Source organism: Sinocyclocheilus rhinocerous, unplaced genomic scaffold (genome assembly GCF_001515625.1).
Source record: "Sinocyclocheilus rhinocerous isolate Xijiao unplaced genomic scaffold, SAMN03320098_v1.1 scaffold2834, whole genome shotgun sequence".
NCBI lineage: Eukaryota > Metazoa > Chordata > Actinopteri > Cypriniformes > Cyprinidae > Sinocyclocheilus > Sinocyclocheilus rhinocerous.
The window spans coordinates 322397-345132 of NW_015662588.1; the positions used below are offsets into that span (position 1 = coordinate 322397).

Here is a 22736-nt window from a genome sequence, read left to right on the forward strand (position 1 = left end):
ACAGTATATATATATATATATATATATATATATATATATATATATATAAAATAGCATATTAAACCGAGCATATTTAATAGTGCTCAGTCAGTCAAATCAAAGTGAAAAATCAGTGTTGGCTGAAAAAGTCGGTAAGACTTTATTTTAGGGTCTCTTAACTAGTTGCTTATTAGCATGCATATTACTAGAATATTAGCCATTTATTAGTACAAATTAAGCATATATTAATGCCTTATTCTACATGACCTTATTCTACATCCCTAATCCGACCCAATACCTAAACTTAACAACTACCTTACTAACTATTTATAAGCAGCAAATTAGGAATTTATTGAGGGAAAGTCTTAGTTAATAGTGAATTAATAGTTCCCTATTCTAAATTGTTACCAAGATCCCTTATGTTTGATCGCAGATGCTTTCTTGGTAGATCTGAGCACAGTCTGATACATTATGGAGATTACTTATGACACTTTACAGGAGAAATGTGTACGATTACTACCTCAGGTGGTCTTTTCCTCAGGAGACAATACAAAAGTTTCTCTATTTAATCTCATTATTGTCTAGGAGAAACGACTGAGATATTAAAGAGATCTTCTGTGGATGTCAGTCACAAACAAATGCCATGCGCTATGATCTCACAAAGATACAGAGAGGGACAGGAACATCAAAAACATAACCTCAGCTAGAGAGGGTCTCAAAAAGACAGACAGGAATGAAGGGAAGAGGGAGAGAAAGAGATACAAGGAGCTGATGAATGTGAGTTTTCCTCTCAAATAAACAAGGCAAGCTCTTGTCTATCAGAGAATGTTAGGGAGAGAAAGAGACAGAAAGCACACAGTGTCTAAAGAAAATAAATACATAGGCATTCAAAAAAAAACAAACACTGAGGTGGGTGCAACTGAATAAACAAAGAAATGGAGAGAAAGACAGAGAAGGTCACGATGTGAGAGGAGGAGAGGAGAAGTAGAAGAGCATGGTGCTCTGCAGGAAGAGTGAGAGAATGAGACAAACACAAACTATTGATGAGTGTGCACATACCAAATGAACATAAGAAAATAAATAATAAATGAAGGATGGTAGTTTCATGTAGCCACAGCTAATTGACAAAAAAGTAATCAGAAATAGATAAAAATAGATATATTTCTAAATAAATCTAATAGATAAAAGAGCCCAAATAAAAGTCCTTAACATTAGCATTAACAAACATTAATTTTAAAAGTACGCACAGATTATTTCACAAATGTAACTCAGAAAACAAAGCAGAATATATAATTATGTTGTGGATAACTAGTTAACAATACTAGTTAGTAGGGTAAGAGTTAGGTTAGCATTTATAGGAAAAAAATGCATAATGGTTATCTCACAGGTGTCACTAATAAAACAAAGCATAATATATAATTCTGTTGCATGAACTAAACATTATGTCCATTTTAAAAATACATATTTTACAAATGTAACTCAGACAAAAAGCACAATGTATAATTCTGTTGCAAATAACTAGTTAACTTAATACTAGTTAAGTATAACTGTTAAATATAAATAAACCAACATTTTTGCAAATCCACTGATTGATTTGTCCTCAAAATCGCTTGTTGCACCTTGTAAACACAACTTCCTGGTGGACTGATAACAAACTGTGTGAGACTAGTTAAGGGGTGTCAGGCTAAAAGTGAACAATAATGCATGTGTGTAAACATATTCATGCATCATGCATGTTTCAGCATTTGACTCTTGCTTTACGCTAGCAAGACTGTGAGCGTTCAGCTGTTCAGCAAAAGCATCAAGAACAATCTGTTCCAATACATGCAGAAAGACTAACTGTGTACGAGTGTATATGCGTATGTGGTTTGTGCGTTTGTTGTGCGTGACAAGCGGTCATGCTCTGATGCCCTAGGACTTGTATTAAAGGTATGGTGACTGCAGAGGAGATGTGTTTGTGTGTGCGTGTATGTGTTTGAGGAGGTGGAGGAGGTTTGTGGTGGTCTCTAGAGAGTTTGTATCAAGACTAGGCTGGTTTTCAACTGAAATGTATATGAGATTCAAATTACATGCCTGCTCTTCTCTTTTCTCCACCCCTCCTCCCTCCGCTCTCTCTTTCCTTCTCTTCCTCTCTGTCTTCTGGGATTCTTAGTCAGCTTCAGGCTCAGAAACATTCCCTCCCTTCTTTGTTTTCCCTTATAATTTCTCTAGCCAAGGAGACAGCTAAAAAAAGACAGCTACACACTGATGACATGCTTCAAAACACTGAGCTATTGTATCATAGTGATTGGACTAAGACACTTTCAGTTAAACAGGTGTCTTAAACGCCACTGTGATTAACTTTTTGGACCTCTCTGGACAGCTCTGTGAACTCCAAGGTGACCTACAAGCATTTTAGGATGCTTCCATTTGAGCATCCTGTGCATGGTCAGGCAAAAGGTTTTAGACGAAAAACAGTTTTCACAACCTATTGTACTTCAATAATGTAACATTTTTATAGTGAAATTATATATTCAACAAGAAAATGATGAAATATCATTAAAATATACTTCTTAGGAATAATTTTATTTTGTTAGAATAAAATGCACTGATGAATCATGTACAATACAACCCGGAATGTGTGTTAAGACAGTAAAAAGGGTCGCTAGGTTATGAATTCATATTTTCTTGAATATTATCTTGAAAAGCTGGACAACTTCAATTGTTCGAGAAGTAAAAAAATGACACTGGAAATGTCTTTGTGAGGGTAAGTGGAAGAGAAATAAATAGGGCCAAAGATCGAACCCTGAGGTACACTGCTACTGTATGAGCGCAAAATAATACACAACAACCAGGAAAACAACTCCACAAGTTAATATTTAATGTACAGTCAAAGTATGTTTTCCCAAAAAAATGTCTTCACAAAATTTTAAAAGACAAAAGGAAAGGGGAAAAAAAGCATTACAAGCCCAAGGCAGTGCAAAGTTTGGGTACTGGACCAAAGCCGTCAAACTATAACTGGGCAGAGAGCAACAGAAATGCATACTACCTGACACTTCAGCAGGGGCATGGAGAGAAAGAGAAGGGAGACAGAAGAGATGAGAGAGAGGAGATGGATGGGGAAGCCAGTTAGATGAGCAGGAGGAGAGAAATAACGATTCTGAACATAAGAGGGGGGTCGGGTGCACCTGAAATGCTCTGAAGAGAGAGAAACAAAGGATGAATATCGAGTGGAGGGAAAGGAGAGCCTGAGGAGGTGGAAGTCAAGAGAAGAGGTACAAACACATATTCACTCACACACAAACAAGCTCTTAACTCATAAATAACTATGCCCAGGAAGCAGGGAAGCAGGTTAGAAGACATTCTTCTCAAACAGTTAAGAAGCTGTGTTGCAACTTATTGGACTCCAACATAGAAAATAAAATAAGCCTTATACAAAACATGAGTTGTATGTGAGTTCAAGATGGCACCCGGTGGTGTGTTGGCTGCTCATCTTGCTCCGTTTGTTTTATTGTTTTTACTTTTTGATGTTGTGTTTACTTCCTCAATATGGCCAGACTTTATGGACTTACGATCGTCAAGCTTTATTTAATATCCGTTCAGCTGTACCTGACCTCTCTAGCACTGGACAATCCTACTTTCATCCTTGGCTTGTGAGACCTCTGCTGAGATAATTCGACCTACGGGGAATGCCGGTGGTAGGAAAAAATGCCAGAGGAGACGGGGCTGTAGAGTGGGTGTGTCAGAGAAAGCAAAAGAGAGCGCGGAACGTTTTTTTCCTCAAAGGCTCGGGATTTGCGATTCCCATGTCTTCGCATTGTTGGTCCAGAGGTGTTGTTCTCCATGCCCAGACCTTCTGTATCAAGGCCGCATTACATCAAGAAAGGTAAAAACCATGATAATCTGTGCTACTTCAGGAAGACAGAAGAGTGTGGCGGTACAATTGTGCCAACTGGAAACACTTTGGTAAGGATGGCATTAGTTAATGCCTTATCCCTTGCAAATAAATCATTCATTTTAAATGATTTTTTATATACACAACGACTTGGACTTTTTTTTATTGTTGAAACATGGAAACTCTGGTCGGGGTGGTGGCCTTGCTATTATTTTTAACAAACATTTAAAATGGCGCTTATTTCCATCTATGAACTATCAGAGATTTGAAGCCCAAGCGATGATGTTGGACTATAAGAAACCGGTGCTTTATGTAAATGTTTATCGTGCACCTAAATATCACAAAGACTTCATTGAATAATTATCTTATTTTTTGTCTCATATTGTACGATTGTCTGATTTAGTCTTAATTGATGGAGATTTTAATGTACGTTCTTGCTGTCCAGGAAAACCCATGGTAGCGGAGTTCTTAGAAATGTTGAACTATTTTAACTTGATTCAATCTGTTAAGAGTAGCACTCATGAACTTGGCCATTCTCTTGATCTTGTTCTGTCTTTAGGAATTTCAATTTGTGATCTTAATATCACGCTACATGGATTTTCTGATCATTGTCCTGTGGTATCGAGTACATATCGAGTCTGCACCTCCTTCAGTTGATCCAAATGAGTTGATTACAATATTTAATTCTGTTTGTATGAACATTATGGACTCCATTGCTCCAAACAAAAAGAAGGAAAGAAGAGCCAAAACACAACCTTGGCTAAATGAACAGACTCGTGCACTTAGACGGGAATGTAGAAGAGCAGAAAGGAGGTGGCGGAAAGATAGGTTGCAAGTTTCCTTGCAAATGGTAAGGGAAAGTCTGACAAAATACCAAAAAGCTGTTAGGCTAAATATTACAGAGCAAGTTACTTGTCCGATATGATTGCTAATAACCCACCACATTAGCTTTTGAGTAAGTTTTGTTATCTATGGCTGCTAACCCAGTGCCAACAGACATAACTGGAATGTATTCTTTTAGTCAGTTTGGACCGGTGTCACTCTCTGACATTAGAGATGCCATGCTCCAATTAAAGCGAGCATCCTGCCCCAATGATACAGTTTCGCTGTGCATTCTTAAGGAAGGTGTTGATATTGTCAGTCCAAGTGTTTAACCTATTATTAATAGTAGTCTCTAGAATGGTATTGTACCACTTTGCCGTAAGCAAGCTACTGTTGAGCTACTGTTTAAAAAAAAAAAAAAACAAGTCTGGACCCATATGATTTAAAAAATGATCGGCCAATTTCAAAACTGCCTAGCTTGTCTAAGGTACTTAAAAAAGTTCTGCTGAAAACCTTCAATTGAATGAAAACAAAACAGAAATCATTATATTTGGTCACACAGCTTGTAGCCAGATGGTAAATAATAACTTAGGCCCATGGAAGGGGGCCTATTTTTTGACTCATCTCTCATATTTGATATTTTTCATATTTGACTCATCTCTTATTTGATCGGCAGATAAAGAAGGTGGTTCGTAATTGCTTCTATTTAGGGGCAATAGCCAAATTGAAACCAATTTTGTCAGCCAGTGACCTGGAAAATGTTGTCCATGCCTATATATTTTTTCCCCGTTTAGATTATTGTAGTGCTCTTTATGTTGGGACTTGCCAAACATAAGTTGCCTGCTTGCACCTAGTACAAAATGTTGCTGCAAGGATGTTAATGAATGCTGGGAAAACGGATCATGTTACTCCCTTGTTATCTTCTTTATGGTGGCTACCAGTACAATTTAGGGTACAGTATAATATTTTGATATATGTTTTTAAAGCACTCCACGGAATGGAGTTAGTTGAGCTTATTAAGCCTTACAGTTCAGGCGTAATACTAAGATCATCAAACAAGTTTCTTCGAACAATTCCCAGAGCGCGTCTCAAATTGAAGGGTGATCATGCTTTCTCTATCAATGACCCAAGACTGTGGAATAATCTGCCATTGAATGTTACATCTTCCTTAAAGGGGTCATATGATGCTGCTAAAAAGAACATTATTTTGTGTATTTGGTGTAATGAAATGTGTTTATGCGGTTTAAAGTTAAAAAAACACATTATTTTCCACATACTGTACATTATTGTTTCTCCTCTATGCCCCACCTTTTATGCACCAAGAGCTTGTAACACTCTAAAGAGAAAGGAAAAAATGAAATCGCATCATATGACCCCTTTAACTCTTAATGTTTTTAAGGACCGTTTAAAATCATATTTGTACTCTCTGGCATTTTAGTACATTAGTATTACATTAAGTACATTAGTGACATTTTAGCAAAATAATTTTACATTGCTTCTATCAAGTTTTGCGACACTTTCTGAGTGAAATGTCGAGTGAGTGGTAGTAAAACTACTTAGTTGTATCCGAAACATCTGGCAACATTCTGTGGCAGTTTGGAAATTAAAAGTCTGGTGAGAGGCGTAAAAATGTTAATGCTTGCATTTGAAATCACCAAACCCTACCCTAAATCTATCCGACAGTGTTACCAAAAACAAATGTGAGATTAATAAAAAATAAAAAATCTGTTGCAATCATGCCATTTCAGTCCTTAAGATTTTTTTTTTTTTATTATGACTTATGTTTCATGGGACTAGAGCACTCCATGTCACAAGAGCAACGCTGTACCAGGTGAGCTACTGAGCAAGTTTACGAAGTCAGTAAAGCCATATGGAGCTAATGCAAAAATCAAAATGTATCAGTTCACATATTATGCACTGTGGTAAAAGTGTTTTGAGGACATTACATATTATTATGAAATGAGTCACATGAAAATAAGTCTTTATTAATCAATAATCTCCACCTTTAATCATAATTTGTGTGAAAAGGAATACGATTTCTTTGGCTAAATATTAACAATTGTGCAAAAGGAAATATGTGTATACATATTGCATGAGTGCATAATGCATTATACCATGAACAAAATTAGCAGTTATCAATGAATGAATCAAACCCTTTCAGAACAATAACAATTTGTAATGCAGTATTCCCTGCGTTATCGCTGTATGTGGGCAGACACAAATCACACAGAACAATAAAATTACTCACTGTAACATCAACCTTTATTTTGTCTTGCTTACACTGAACTACAGCATCTCACAGGAGATGGAGTGTTTTCACTACCACTGGTGGTCGCCATATTGCGTTGGAGCTCATTTGCATAAAATTAAGCTTCACAACTTTGTCACATCGCAGAACACTCCCAGATCAGGTCGCTGACGGCTGCTGACACTCTGTCATTGAAAATGAATGAGTTCTGTTTGTCGCTTCAGAGAGCTGTCAGTGTGAACGCCACTTTAGAAAGCAACAATGCACAAATTATGAATTATGCAGCTATAAAGCAAGTGCAGAATGCATTAGAGATACTGACTCCACTTTTCTCAGAAACATTGATCTGCTGTAAATGCGTAAGTGTGTGTGTGCAGGCATTCTGGGAGGCCAGTGAAATGATTTCCAGATTAAAGTCTTGTGGGAGTCCCAGGATGCTCGCTATATAACACAGAGGCCATTGATTAGCCATTAATGACGCATTGAGAAGCCATCTCCCCCACCAGTACTCAATCATACCTCGAGAAAGAGAGAAAGAGAGAGAGAGAGGCATCAAGACAGGGTCTTGCATTCTCATGCCTGTGGCCAGTGCACAGCCGTGCTGATATTCAGTACAACAGCACATCCACAATAACACCCGAATCTAATTTAAAACAACAATGTCCTTCAGAAGACCTTCAAGCATTTCATAGAATCATTTTCTTGCTCAAGGCAAAATCTGTCACTCTTTGCCAATGTCAGTTCTAGATCTCACTCACACACATCACTAAGTCATCATTATTGCAGTCAAACAGCATTAATCTCTGTTCTGGGACCCGTGCAAAAATTCAAATAACACATCCCCCGCATTTCTAATTATGCATGACATCTCCACTGCCACATTTAGGCAGCCCACACCCTTCCAGAGAGTGAACCGGACAGACACACATTCAGCCACACACACTAAACCAGGTTAACATCAAGGCTGGGGTCCTCATTAGAGACTAATTAGTAGTGTTGGTCAAGCAGGTCTCATTTCAGTCCGTACATTTGCTTTTGTTTCTTCGTTGCTATGAAAAAATAGCTCTGTTTTTGGATCCAGCCTGAAGATCTTACAGATTCAAGGAAATATAACATACATAACGGATGACAAACATGCTGGCACATGCGCGCATAAGGCACTCGGATGGCGCAGTGTGGGGTTTGGTGCATAACTAAGCATGTAGAGAGGAAGCCATCTTCTCTGGGTAGCACCAAATGAATTCACTGAGGCTCTATGCAAATGTTCCCTGAGCTAACGAGCCTGGCTGGATGATTGGAGTGCCATTGAAATTCTCCTCTCGCACTGCACTCCTCTCCCTCTCCTGGCTCCCTATCTCCCTGTCTCTCATTCCCTCTATCGCTTTCTCACCATCTATCTATCTATCTATCTATCTATCTATCTATCTATCCCAAAGCATGTTCTAATGTTTGGCTAAATCTCTCTCTCGTTCTCTCTCACTTTCCCTGTTTCTGTGGGCAATGGGACGGTGGTGTCTCTTCTTAAACACACGCCAATGCTTTGCACCTGCTCTCCCTGTAAAACATCCAAACACGGTTGTGAATAAACAAGCCCAGTACTCCAACCCTCTGCTGAAACCACCACCACTGCCCCCGTAAACACACATCAATAAGTAAACGCCTCCATTTCCCTCATCTCCCCCACACACACAATACACTCGCACAAATTCACACACACAGCAGGCAGGATGCCTCTACAACTTCTTCCCTTTAGCACCTTTCTCTTTAATGGAGACACAGAGACCGGGATAAAACAATAAGGAACAGATAGGGCGTCTTTAATGGGTGGACACGTGGCCATCAGCCCTTCTTTCCCCAGAAGATCTGGTGACACTGGGACTTAAAAGTGCACACCTCTTTCTCTCTGTCCATCTGTCCGGCCCCACCACAGCTTTCATCACTCTTTCACTGTCTGCATTATTCAGCACCTGCCTCTCTTTCTGTCTTTTACTTTATCCCTTCCTTATTTATTTTTGTTGTGCCACTTTTTGAGGGAATAGTGTCACTCATTCTCTAACCCCGAGACAGAAAGACAGACAGAGAGAGAGAGAGAGAGAGAATGGTGTGGTTGTTTGAGGGAGCAGCTGGAGTGGAGGCACGCTCCACTAAAGAGAGCACTGATTACTAACGCTCACAGAGCAGCTCTCCATCTTCACCTCTCTCTCCCTCTGTGTGTGCGTGTGTGCTGTTGAGATTCTGGGGTCTGAATATGCAGATTGGTAGAAAATGGCTGTAGCTGGCAGACACTGAGGCCCGTGTGTGATCAGCTGAGTCTCATCGCAATTCATTGAGCCATTTTGTACATTTATAAGCAAATCAGGGTGTACTTTCACACATGTACATGTTTGCTGATCAAATCTAGATCCTTTAGCTCATCCGATTTTTCTGAGGTGCATCCCCACAAAAAGTATAAATGTGTCAAAAATCTGAAATTTTATTGTGCATAAAATGTAAAACAACAACAACAACAACAACAACAACAACAATAATAATAATAATGCAAAAATGTCAACAATTCTGTGTTTTTCTGTCAATATGGGGTGCTGTGTGTACATTAATGAGGAAAAAAAAATAACTTAAATGATTTTAGCAAATGGCTGCAATATAACAAAGAGTGAAAAATTTAAGGGGGTCTGAATACTTTCCGTACCCACTGTATATATATATATATATACTTAGAATTGGTATTAAAAATCTTCTGTACTTGAAAAAAAAGCTGAAAAAAGATTAAATATCTAAATATAAATAAAAATTTGAAATGTTTCCCTGGAAACTAACTGAAATAAATAAGCTGAAGTATTAAAATTACTAAAACTAAAACTGAAAGGAAAATACATTAAAATTATATCAACCAGGGTTATTATAGTTAACTAAAACTAAAACGGAGCCATAAAATACAATTATGTTACTTGAAATAAATATTAACTGAAACAAATTGAATTGAAAAAATATTAATAGCTAATTCAAAATATTAACAAGCATTAAAATAGTATATTAATAATAATAAAGTGACACTGGTGTAATATAGTGCTGGTATGAATCAATGATTAAATTGCATAAACCCAGAAGCATCTTAACTTATCTAACAGACACAGTCCAGTTTAACTTGTTCAAAAATAACCTGGACACGGGTCTACTCACTTCCTCCTCTAAATTTCATTACATTTCATTCAGTGTTTTTCCTCTGAGCTTTCTCTGCAGAAGTGTTTGGTTCAGGGAAGTCTGTCCAGGTTGGAGTTTATGCCCCTCTCAGCAGGAAATCTGTCAGCCATTCGGAATGTGTTTGTGGCATGCGCATAACTGTGAAAGCACTGGACTGTACATGTGTGTGGCGCCGTGGTGGTACGCTAATAAAAAAAAATTAAAAAAAATCACACTGTGATGCATCCTCACACCTTCCTCATTCCGACCGTCGTTTCATACTCGTTGCCATGGAGATAAGATAAAACTCACACTGTTTTTTGGGCTTACAGAAGAGGTGGAGAAGGATCTGAACAAAACTGCCTGATGAAAACTCATGCACACACACACACACAAATAATAATAATAATAATAAATTTGAAATAAAACAGATAATTATACATATTTTTTTGTGGGTATGCAGCTCTATCTATCTGTATGTCTGTCTATCTATCTATCTATCTGGCAAAAATGTGGGAATTCAAACCTTTCTTTTGTACTTCAGAACTCTATAGATTGGTAAATCTATATCAATCTTCAGCTTTAATCAATCTATTGATAAATAAATAATTAACTAAATAAATAAATAAATGTTAACTTCCATACCACATGTGGTCAAACTACTATTATGAAGTTGTGGACTAGTAACAGTATTATTACCATATTCATATGCCATGAATATGCAAGGAACTCAAGATAATTCAAAGAACACCCTGATATTTCCATGATAAATGTCAAAAAATATATAGCATTACCACAATGCCATGTCCAAAAATCCATTGTAATACTATGAAATATTTTTGTTAGTGCCTATAAAAAGTGGCAAAAAGGCAGAACAAATCAGTGTACATTTTGAACAGTGACAAAAGAAATGTGACTGGAGAAATGCAGTGTAGGACAGAAACGTCCAGTCGAATCAGTGTGGTGTAATTCCTCTTCAGCGAGTGAGTCCCCACTGGAGTTCAGTCCCCTCTTCCCTCATCCGTCACACGCTCCTTCAGCACCTCCAAATAAATCCCCATACACTCCATTCACTGCTCAGACTATTGATTTCTTTTTCAGTCCCACTTTAGAGGACAATTTGTATAAAGCTTTTCCATAATGCATGAGTGTGTGTGTATTATTGAAACTCGTGACGGGCATGTTAGGACATGACCAACTTCTCTCACACACAAACACACATTACAATGTACAGGCACACACTGAAATGCTACACACTAACATACACACATATGAGGTGACGTTTGATCATTAACGGGTTCCTGGAACAATGTGACCTCACGTTACCATCACCAGCTGACAGGTCTAACTTTTAATAGGACTTAAACTTTTCTATACAATGAAATTGAATGGGGACTTGAGCTGCCAAGCTGCGGACAGTGCTATAAAAGCATTCCATATGAGCTTCAGAAGACTTGTGAAATAGTGCATGAGTCATATGGATCACTTTAATGGTAGTTTTAAGTCATTTTTGGAGGTCAACACTTTAACTGAATGGGAAAAGAACAGCACGGACATTCTGCTAAACGTCTTCTTTTTAAGTCTAACATGAATGAATGAATGAATTAATAAATATTGTTGTTTATGTTTGGGTGAAATGCAATATTATTGTTAAAAAACACACACACACACACACACACACACATATATATATATACAGTGGGTACGGAAAGTATTCAGACCCCCTTCATGTGTGTGGCGCCGTGGTGGTACGCTAATAAAAAAAAATTAAAAAAAATCACACTGTGATGCATCCTCACACCTTCCTCATTCCGACCGTCGTTTCATACTCGTTGCCATGGAGATAAGATAAAACTCACACTGTTTTTTGGGCTTACAGAAGAGGTGGAGAAGGATCTGAACAAAACTGCCTGATGAAAACTCATGCACACACACACACACACAAACACACTGATACGTACATTTCACACTATTCTAGACAAACTAACACCAATGGCAAAAAGGAACACTTTAAGGCAATAGTCCAACCAAAAATTATTATTGTTTTAATGTTTTTTAACTCACCCTTATGTTGTCCCAAACCTATATGATTTCCTTTCAAGGAGGTGCATTTTTGAAGAATATCCAGGCTACTCTTTTCAATCATTAATGAAAGTGAATGGGGAGAAAAAAAATGACAAAAAGTATAATAAAAGTAGTTCATTCAAAAGTCATATGCAATATTCCACGTCTTCAGAAGTCAGGTAATACCTTTTGTGAAGAGAAGGGGTAGTTCACCCAAAGTTGAAAATGCTATCATCATTTATTCACCCTGATGTTGTTCCAAACCCATAAGTCTTTTGTTCTTCTTCAAAACACAAATTATTTTATATTTAATGAAACCTGAGAGATTTCTGTCCCTCCATTGAAAGTCTACACAACCAAAACTTCGATGCTTCAAAATGTTCATAAAAAGATCATAAAATGAATTCAAATGAAGTGAACGGTTTAATCCAAGTCTTATGGGTTTAGAACAGCATGAGGGTGAGTAACTGATGACAGAATTTTAAGTTGTTATTCACTTAAAATCTCGACACAGATATATCCTGCTGATCCAGTTCACAAAATGGGTCTAAAAGATTAATTTTGAAGTTCAATTCAATTAAATTCAATTAAATTCGAGTTTATTTGTATAGCGCTTTTCACGATACAAATCATTGCAAAGCAACTTTACAGCAAATTAAGTTTCAACAATATTTAGTGGTAGCTTATCAGTGGTGACTGTCAGTTAATGTACATATGGCAGAAATGTCCGGAAAAAAATCAATTAAAGACGTAATCAATTAAAGACGTAATTAAACTCTCTGAAGTTCAAATCACTGAGTCAGTGATCTGGTCAGATTATCACAACTTAATATTCAGTCTGTTTCTCACAAAAAGCTATCATATGACTTCAGAAGGCTTAGGATATAGCATATACCGACCACTTTTATGATGTTTTTGAACCTTGACAGACCCATTCCTCATTTACTTTCATTATATTGAAACTTAGACCTTAAAATATTCAGCTTTTCTTATATTCACCAGATTAGTCATTCTCTCACAGTCTGTGTATATGTGTCCAAGTGCTACAGTCTTGTACTTATCAGGTAGTCAAATATTGACACTTGAGAGAGCAGCAGCACGGTCACTTTCTGTCACTCATAGAGTTTAATAGTGTATGTATGGTAATGTAGTGTACTGTGAATGTGCAAAATATCTGCTGCTGGAATACACCAGTAATGCTAAACTAACAGAGGACAAAAAAAGGAGGACAAAGGGTGACTGAAAGTGGAGAGCTTGATTATTACAGATTACAACAATGTGTCTTTTACTGGATTGTAAAGGAAAAAGTATATTGAGCGGGATCACACAACTAACAATGTACCGGGAAGGAAGTGAGACCGTTGAACAAGAGCATGGACTTCATTTTATTGCTAAAAGTATTTTAAAAGATGAGCGATTTTTGACCATTATTCCAGTTTTGCTTGGTTTTCCTTGAAGTGTCAGGCTGATATAGAACTATAACCACACACATCCACGCTCACACTCATAAACTGCACCACTATTTGAAATTTACTGCAAACAAGATGCAGTTTTTCCTTGCCCTTCATATAAATAGTCCTATCAGCATAATGATTCCACATCGCACATGCTGACGTGCTTATTTCTTTATTTCTGTTCCATTTCAAATCAATAATTTAGCATCCCTCCATCTTTTTTTGCATTTTATTAAATTCACACAGGGAATTGCCTGGATGTTATGAATCTCATCCCAGCGTCATCAATGGGAAATAGCAAAATGGCTAAATGACACATTCAAAAAGGACTGAAGTGGAGGGAGACCCCAAGATCAACCACACATTACTTAATCTGTCAGTATGTCTAATCTAGCAATGAAAATGTATCCAGACGTTACTTAAAGGAATAGTGCACCCAAAAAAAAAAAACAAAAAAAAAAATTGCTGCTGTTTTACTCACCCTCAGGCCATCTAAGTTATAAATTAATTTGTTTCATGATTGGAACAGATTTTAAGAAATGTAGCATTACATCACTTGCTCCCCAATGGATCCTCTGCAGTGAATGGGTGCCGTCAGAACGAGAGTCCAAACAGCTGATAAAAACATCACAATAATCCACAAATAATCCACACGACTCTAGTCTATCAGTGAAGAGAAAAGCATGTGTTCTGGCAAAAATACAAGTCCATATTCAATAAAAAATGTTTTCTCCAGTGAAAAAGTCCATTCCCTGCTGTCTTTTCACATCAAAATACACTGACATTTGTGCTGGAATATTTTTTGCTTGTAAACAGTGCTTGGTCTGTGCATATTTCTCTCCTTATTCAGGCAAGTTTTTTTTTCACTGACTTTTTCAGTGAAGAAAGCAATACTACTTATAGAGGACACATATTTTAGCCAGAAGCAATGGTTTGATGTTAATGATGGTTTTCTTTCATACAAACACATAGCTTTTTGCTTCACAAGTTGGTAATTGATGGCCTAGAGTTGTGTGGATTACTTGTGGATTATTGTGATGTTTTCTATCATTTTTTTTTTTTTTCCCTCATTCTGACGGCACCCATTTACTGCAGAGGATCCATTGGTGATTCTACATCTTGGATAGCCTGAGCAAATTTTCATTTTGGGTGAACTATTCCTTTAAATCTAGAAAAGGAGAGAGAGAAAGAGAGAAAGAGAGAGAGAGAGAGAAAGAGAGAGAGAGAGAGAGAGAAGAATCATAAGGAGACTACTTTTTTTCACATCTATAAAAGCCAGCTGTATTTTAGGGTCAAAAGTGAAGTGTGTAATTTCTGTGGCAGCTGCATCTCAGAATGAAATGTTGAACATTCAATTTTAATACAAGAAATAATTTCAACAATGAATTCACATTAAAGTCAGGGTTTAGTTTAAGGTTGCTCTATAATAATACTAGTTGGCTTTATTTAGGAACAATAGAAGTCTATGTGCCAAAGTGAGATGGTGGTGAGGAAAACATGTGTGTTGGCCTGGTGTACCTTTTTCATTATTATTATTATTATTATTATTATTATTATTTATTTATTTATTTATTTATTTAAATTCCTAGTTAAAACAAGGGTAGGCTAATGACAGGCAGTGTAATTGAACCTGTAAATCCTGCTCTAACTCCTCACCGCTCTCTCTGATCCTCTTACACATCTTGCCATCTTAAACATGAGTCACACAGCAGAAATCAGCTTACTGCTTCACACACACACACACACACACACACATACACACACTCTCTATGGCCCTCCTACGCATACAAGTGAACCCTACCACTATTACACCATTAATAAAACGTACCATTGTGTTACCAGTTTCTCTTTCTTTTAGACATTTGCCATGGTAACACCTTGGTACTCTTAACCAAGCGCTCTCCAATAAAGCTCTAGCTCCTGATCTCAACCCAATGGGGTTTGTGTCAGGTTTAGGTTTCTCAGATTCTTATTTCAGATAACATTTTTTACTGTTCAAAAGTTTGAGGATGGTAAGATGTTTTATGCTCACCAAGGCTGCATAAATTTATTCAAAAAATAAAATTAATATTGTGAATTATTTTTTACAATTTAAAATAACTGTTATCTATTTGAATATATTTTAAAGTGTAATTTATGTGATGTCAAAGCTACATTTTCAGCATCATTACTCCAGTCTTCAGTGTCACACGATCCTTCAGAAATAATTATAATATGTTGATTTGCTGCTTAAGAAACATTTATGCTTCTTCTTCTTCTTCTTCTTCTTAATAATAATAATAATAATAATAATAACATCATCATCATAATCATCAATGTTGAAAACAGTTGTACTGCTTAACATTTTTGTGGATTTTTTAAAAAACAATTCAAGATTTTTTGATTAAAAGGAAGCTCGAAAAAAAATAATTTATATAAATATTTTGTAACATTGAAAAAGACTTCATTGTCACTTTTGTTTAATAAAAGTATTAATTTAAATAATAATAATAATAATCTTACTAACCCAAACTTTTGAATGGTAACAATAATTATAATCAAATATGTATTCAACTTGAATGATTAAAATGTTATACAAATTAAAACAAATCTGAATTATTCTTTAATTTATTATGAATTATTGATTTAATTAATAAATAAAATATATTTATAATAATAATTATTAATTTAACTATTAAAATACATTTAAATCATACAAATTTAAATCTGCCCCTCAATCTCTCAATGATGTCAATGACATTGAGATTTTCATTGAATAACACTATACATTTTGGTCTTTTGCTTATATAATGGTTTCAAATGCATCCAGGAGTTCTGATTATAGTGCACACGTCATATATACAGTATATATATATATATATATATATATATATACAGTATACACAGTATATATAACATCACTTTTATGATGTTTTTCTTTTTAATCTTTTTGAGCTTGAAGACACTAGTCAACATTCACTTTGATTATATTGTAAAAAGAAGCCTTTTAAGCAGCCATCCTTTATTCCACATAACATAATTTACATTTAAATGTACATTTATTCATTTGGCAGAGGCTTTTATCCCAAGCGACTTACAGTTGAGGAATACAACAAGCGATGTAGCGATGTAATTATAGTCTATTACGTTTACCAAGATAAACCAGAGGGTTAGCTTTGCTCATGTTAAAGCAGATCATTTGAATTTTTTAGCTCGACTGATGTGCTGGGTAATCTTTATGCAAAGAGTGTAAGAGTCAGTTTGCTAGAGCTGGAAGTGTGACCTTCTGTTAATCCATTAAAGTGACTGCTTAATCAATTAAGCTGGAAGTCACGGTCAGCAACAACACAACAGATAGAGGAGAAAACAACTAACGCGCTGGCCTGGAATCGCACAGACACACACGCCGCCAAGGTGTACATCCCTATGGATGTTTTCCCACAATGCCCCGTATCGTCGGATGACCACTCACACGTCCACATCTGTGACAAGAGACAGGGGAATCCAAGCATGTAATCAATCGATACTTGCTGGAAACCTCTAGACCCCTTATACTGATACACATTGACACAGTGGATAAAGCGGATCAATGAGCGCTGAAGGGCAGGGAGATGCGCACCTCCATTGAGAAAGATGAACTGAGCAAAGAGAGAAAGAGAGAGACTCTAGTCACTGATTCCATCTGACTTGGCCGGTGTAAGCAGCACCTATTGATTTTCCAATCTACTACAAGGCCAGGGTTCACACAAACGTACACACACACTCCGCCACTTGAGCTAGGAAGTCCGCTACTCAAGAAAACTGCTACCTTGTTTGAACGCACACACAAAGCACTCTTGGCAGAATCATTTTGCTGCCTTTAGAGGGAATTTGATAAAGTGGAAAAGCATTTGTCCACGACCAGACTGGATTTATCAAACAAACATACACACATATAGAGGGTGGGAGTTATTGGGGAGGTCTGCACAACCTAATTAAGTGTTGAACCCCCTGAAAGGAAGAACTTTTCAGGATTACGATATACTTTAGTGTCCTATTTATTTTTTTGAAAGCATTAGAGCAGTGCTCTTGTTGTTAACTAAACCTAACTATTACAAATATATATTTTTTTGTAATTGAAATAAAGCTGAAATTAATTATAAATAATAGTTTACAAACCTAAACTTAAAATAATGTTGAAATTAACTAATAAGAATGACAAAAGCACATAGCAAAATTATTAAAATGTAACTTCTATGTTGTGTTCTGGTCATTTTGACCCAGAGACGGTTTTCTTTTTCCTGAAAATGCTAGTTAATGGTATCGCATTGGACTAAAACGAAAAGAACAAAGAAAGAAAGAAAGAAAGAAAGAAAGAAAGAAATTGTACTCTTTTTTTTAAATCCTTTTTCAATTTTGCTACACTTGAAAAAAATTGACAAAATATGTTTATACATTTCTTGTTATGCTATATAATTACCAAATATTGGATTCAATATTTTTTAGCAACTTGTTGTCTTTCAGTTAGCACAGGTTTTGTATTTCTTTTTGGAGAAAAACTGTTTTTGTACTCTTTTTTTTAAATCCTTTTTCAATTTTGCTACACTTGAAAAAAATTGACAAAATATGTTTATACATTTCTTGTTATGCTATATAATTACCAAATATTGGATTCAATATTTTTTAGCAACTTGTTGTCTTTCAGTTAGCACAGGTTTTGTATTTCTTTTTGGAACTAACTGATCGTAGGCCTCGTTGATCTGAACTTATGCACCTCAGTTTTTGTGTGAACATTGCCATAACACAAATAATGCTTATTTTTCATTTAAAAACTGAGGTATATAAGTTCAGATAAATGATGCCTACAAAACCTGTGCTAATTAAAAGAAAACAAGTAGACAAAAATGTAAAAACTTGAAAAATAAAAAAAAATAAAAGCTAATTTAAAATATGAATACATACTATAATGGTATATAAATTATACAAAATAACGCTACATTAGAGGCAGAAATCCTAAAAATATCTAACAATTAGATATGTTACATAAACCGTCATCGGACATAAAAACCTAGCATGAAAAGTAGCTAGTTTTTAAGTTACTGTAAGATCAAACTGTTTGTCCCCCATGTAATTTATGTGAAATATGTTTGTCAGTAACTACGAACCAACATCTGGTCCCAATCTAGTTAGACATACTGAGGCGTAGCTTAAAGTAGGCTGAATTTGCAACCATGCTAGTCATTCTCACCCAAACGTCCATGGACATTACCCCCATGAAAATCTTTGTGCTGCACGCATACCGTGTTAGATTATATTGGGAATGAGTGAGAATCATCCGTGCTGACAGGGCATTACGTGTCTCGATTCAGCTCCATTTTATTGAATTGTCCTATTTTTTTGGTTTCCACTCCATCCAGACACAATGGGAGATATTGAGGCCAAAATTAATTAGGACTGATTAACAGAGTTCCTCAAGACCATATTGAGAATATTAGTGTAAGCCTAAAATCAAAAAGAGGGGCTTTCATTTTCATTTTAACACCTCAGATGAATGTTCAATGAAAAAACACAAATGTAAACTTTAATTGTAAAGTCCAAAATCTATTTCAGAGATTAGGCCTACTTATTTTAGCAAAGTATTTGTTTTCACCTGAGCGATGAACTACCAACATACTGATATACGAATGCGTGAATCTACATTCTCATTTCAATACATTCCATGTATACTGTCTATATTGTAATCGTCAATTTTTTTTACACACAAACATCCTTATGCAGCCAGTGAGATGGTCGCCAACATTTCAATCTTAAAATTCTACAAAATAAAATATATTTAGATTATACAATCATTATAATTTACAAAGTATTATTTTGAGAGAAAAAGGCTACTGTGCAACTTGCGAAACTGCCAAGTGAAATGCACAATCCACAGAATAGCGCAAAGCGGATCAATTTATTTCAAAGTTTCTGCAACCTTTGAATTGCAGGCTTTCCATACAGCTTCTAACCATATGGAATTTGGCATTTTTAGCATTTCCTGTGCTGAATTGTGCAGAATAGATTTAAATATGATAAAATATTTAACAATGTTTACGTATGCCTAAGGTTGCTGACCGGATCCTATTTTGGACTCCCGAATGACACCCATTGTTTTCCACACTTTGAAACCAGAATGACCTTCCCATAAACTGTAAACTGCAGGTGCAACAAGGCTTCCTTTACTTATTTAGGATCTACTGCACATCCAAAATGTATGAAAACATAACAGATTTCAAATCTGCGGTTACTTTAACAGCCCAAACATGTGAGGTATGTCTTACCTGGGACGATGGAGACGGTGTCCTTTTCCCAGGACACCACACTGACGTACTCCTGCACAGCAGAGGGGATGAGGCACTTGAAGACGGCCACGTTGCCCCGCATGGACCTTTGGTCCGCCACGCGAACCGTGTAAGGTTCCCTGAACACTGTTCAAGATGAGCCAGAAGAAAAAGGTTAATTAATTAATTTAAATTAATTATTAAATTATTTAAATTATTTTTATTTAAATTTTGAATCTGAAATTATAAAAAAATTTTTTTACAGATTTTATTTTATTATATCAAACATCAGTATCAAATGCTATATCAATGGCAAACCCAATAGTAATACATTTAAAATAATTATAATAAGAATAGTAATTCAGTCAATTGTACACAATAATTTAAACTAAATAAATAAAGACACAACAATAACAACAACATTAATAATTATATAAAATCTACCAATTTAATATTTGAGAAAAATATATATAGTATTTTCCCAAAAGAGTGCCCTTTTTTTGTGCATTCAAAAAGACCTGATCTGAGACCAATGCATTAATTTTATTAAACATATATTACTAGATTCTGAGATGGAGACTGAATCTTTTTTGTCAAGAGGTGTTTAAGTGTTCAGGAAGTGGCCTTTTTAAAAATCACCCGGGCAATGCATGCAGACGGCGATGAGTGGACGCCGCCACACAGCCTCTGGAGCTGTCAGAAACATTTGCCCCCGCTAAAGGGACCCTCTCTGCACCTGACAACCGGAACCTGCACGAAAAAATCAATAGACGAAAAGAACACACAAACCGAGCAGGGTATGGAGGTGTTATTTACGGGCGAGGAGATCCTCCTACGGTAAAGCGCGACAAGGGAGCGTGAGCAGATTAAAGGAGGCGCTGAATTTCATTTTAATTTCAGGGACTCAATTTGCTTTGTGTCTTTCATCAACATCTATTTACTTATGGATTTTAATTTCTCCCTCGTATCTTTAGGGAAGTAACGCAAGACGCAGAGCAAGGGCATCTCATTCACGAACATGATGCCGCAAATCTGATCACACAGTCGGGGGATGTTTTCAGAGAACTCTGTGGGTATTGCAATTGGATTCGCGGCCAATTCAACTACGCAGCTTTTTCACCCCATCAGAAAAGAGACCGATCATAAGAATTCATGAAACGTGGCAATTACCCACAACCATGCTCCTCACCCCCTCCTGTCTCACTTTCACTTGCTACCTCTATTTCTATATATAATTAACGCCTGGCTAGAGGGTGAATTTCCTTGGTCATTAATAACGGTTTTTGTCAGGTGCCAGAGTGTCACCCACAGCGAGGCGAATCAGTGTCTTTGTCTGATGGATAAGTCATGAATCGTTGAGTCCAGTCATTATATTTCTTTATTTCTTTCTACATATTTAAACGGTTTATAAAAATATGCAAATGAAATATGTTTAAGTAAGTTAAAACAGGCTGTGTATATTTGCCCACTGTTAACTAACCAGCTTCTTACTGATGCAGATGAGATTTGAATCAATAGAACAAATCAATAGAACTCCCTATTACACTCAGGACTCCATAGTCTACAAATAATCATTTATTCAGTCATTGATTGACTGCGAGGCTCGGGTCTTATTGAGATTCTAAAGATAAACTAACTCAAACAGGCCCTCTATTAGCTAGTTTTATTTTCACCTCGACTCGGATTGTGCTACACCTGGTTGTGGAATGTTGTTTTACAGCGGTGGGAAGAGCGTAAACAAGCCAAAACATCTCTAAGGCTTCAATAATGCATGTGTAAAATTCACAGACGGATTTGCCGACAACAATAGCAGATAGCATTTTTTATGGGCAAATGACTCTCCGTCTTCATGTGCGGCATCATTAGAATGTTACTGATGCCTGACTATACTCATCGGTTGCTTGGAAACGGACTGGCACACGGGCTGGTGCTCTCTTTCTCCTTTTGCGCACACCAGGAGAACTGAGTCCTGTATCACCATCGTTTATATAATTAACTGGAGAGAAACCAAATACTGTATTTACTTATTCATGATGCAAGACGTTTAAAAAAGGCTAAAAGATCCACACTGAATACGAATGAGGCGGTGAAAGGTGCTCATTAATGTAATGGTGAAAAAAAAAATGTACATGACCTATCAGGAGGCAAGAAGCCAAAGAAACAAAGGGCTGAAAGAAAGGAAGAATGAGTCTGTCACAGTGCACCTGTCAGGCTCGTCGCACGAGGTCTGTGTTTAACCCTCAAGCTGACTTTAGATAAACTCAGTACAGGCTGTAGGACACTCTCCATTAAAAATGCTACTATTTAAGATTAAAGAGGTGATATAGTTAATATAGCATAGCTTCTACTAGGCACATTTCTACATTTAACTCAAAGCCCTGTTCGTCTTAATACTCCTGTCAATGACCTGCTTCCCACTACACTCAATCAAAGGATCCCACCCAACCCGCCAAACTCTGTCAACACAAAGGAAGTCTAGATCAGAATAGCTATACACTGACATAGAAAAGACAGACAGATAGACAGACAGACAGACAGACAGACAGATAGATAGATAGATAGATAGATAGACAGACAGACAGACAGACAGACAGACAGACAGACAGACAGATGGACGGACAAAAAGATGGAGAAGATGGAGAAACAGATGGAAAAAAGACCCAGGTAAACAGATAGACAGATACATAGATAAACATATAGATAGACAGACAGACGAACAGACAGCGGATAGACAGGGCCAGGTAGAGAGACGGACAGATAGACAGGAAGAAAAAACAGATAGACAGACAGACAGACAGACAGATAGACAGATAGACAGACAGACAGAAAGACAGACA

The 22736-nt window shown here is 36.6% G+C and overlaps 1 protein-coding gene across 1 annotated transcript in view; it reads right to left on the reverse strand.

Moving 5' to 3' along the window:
• The window catches only part of LOC107728164 (Down syndrome cell adhesion molecule-like protein 1 homolog), a 138465-nt gene that overhangs the window by 97012 nt on the left and 18717 nt on the right, over positions 1–22736 (reverse strand). The window contains exon 3 of the mRNA XM_016538257.1: positions 19900–20046. Coding sequence (XP_016393743.1) covers positions 19900–20046 — 147 coding nt within the window. The remainder of the gene's footprint in view (positions 1–19899; positions 20047–22736) is intronic.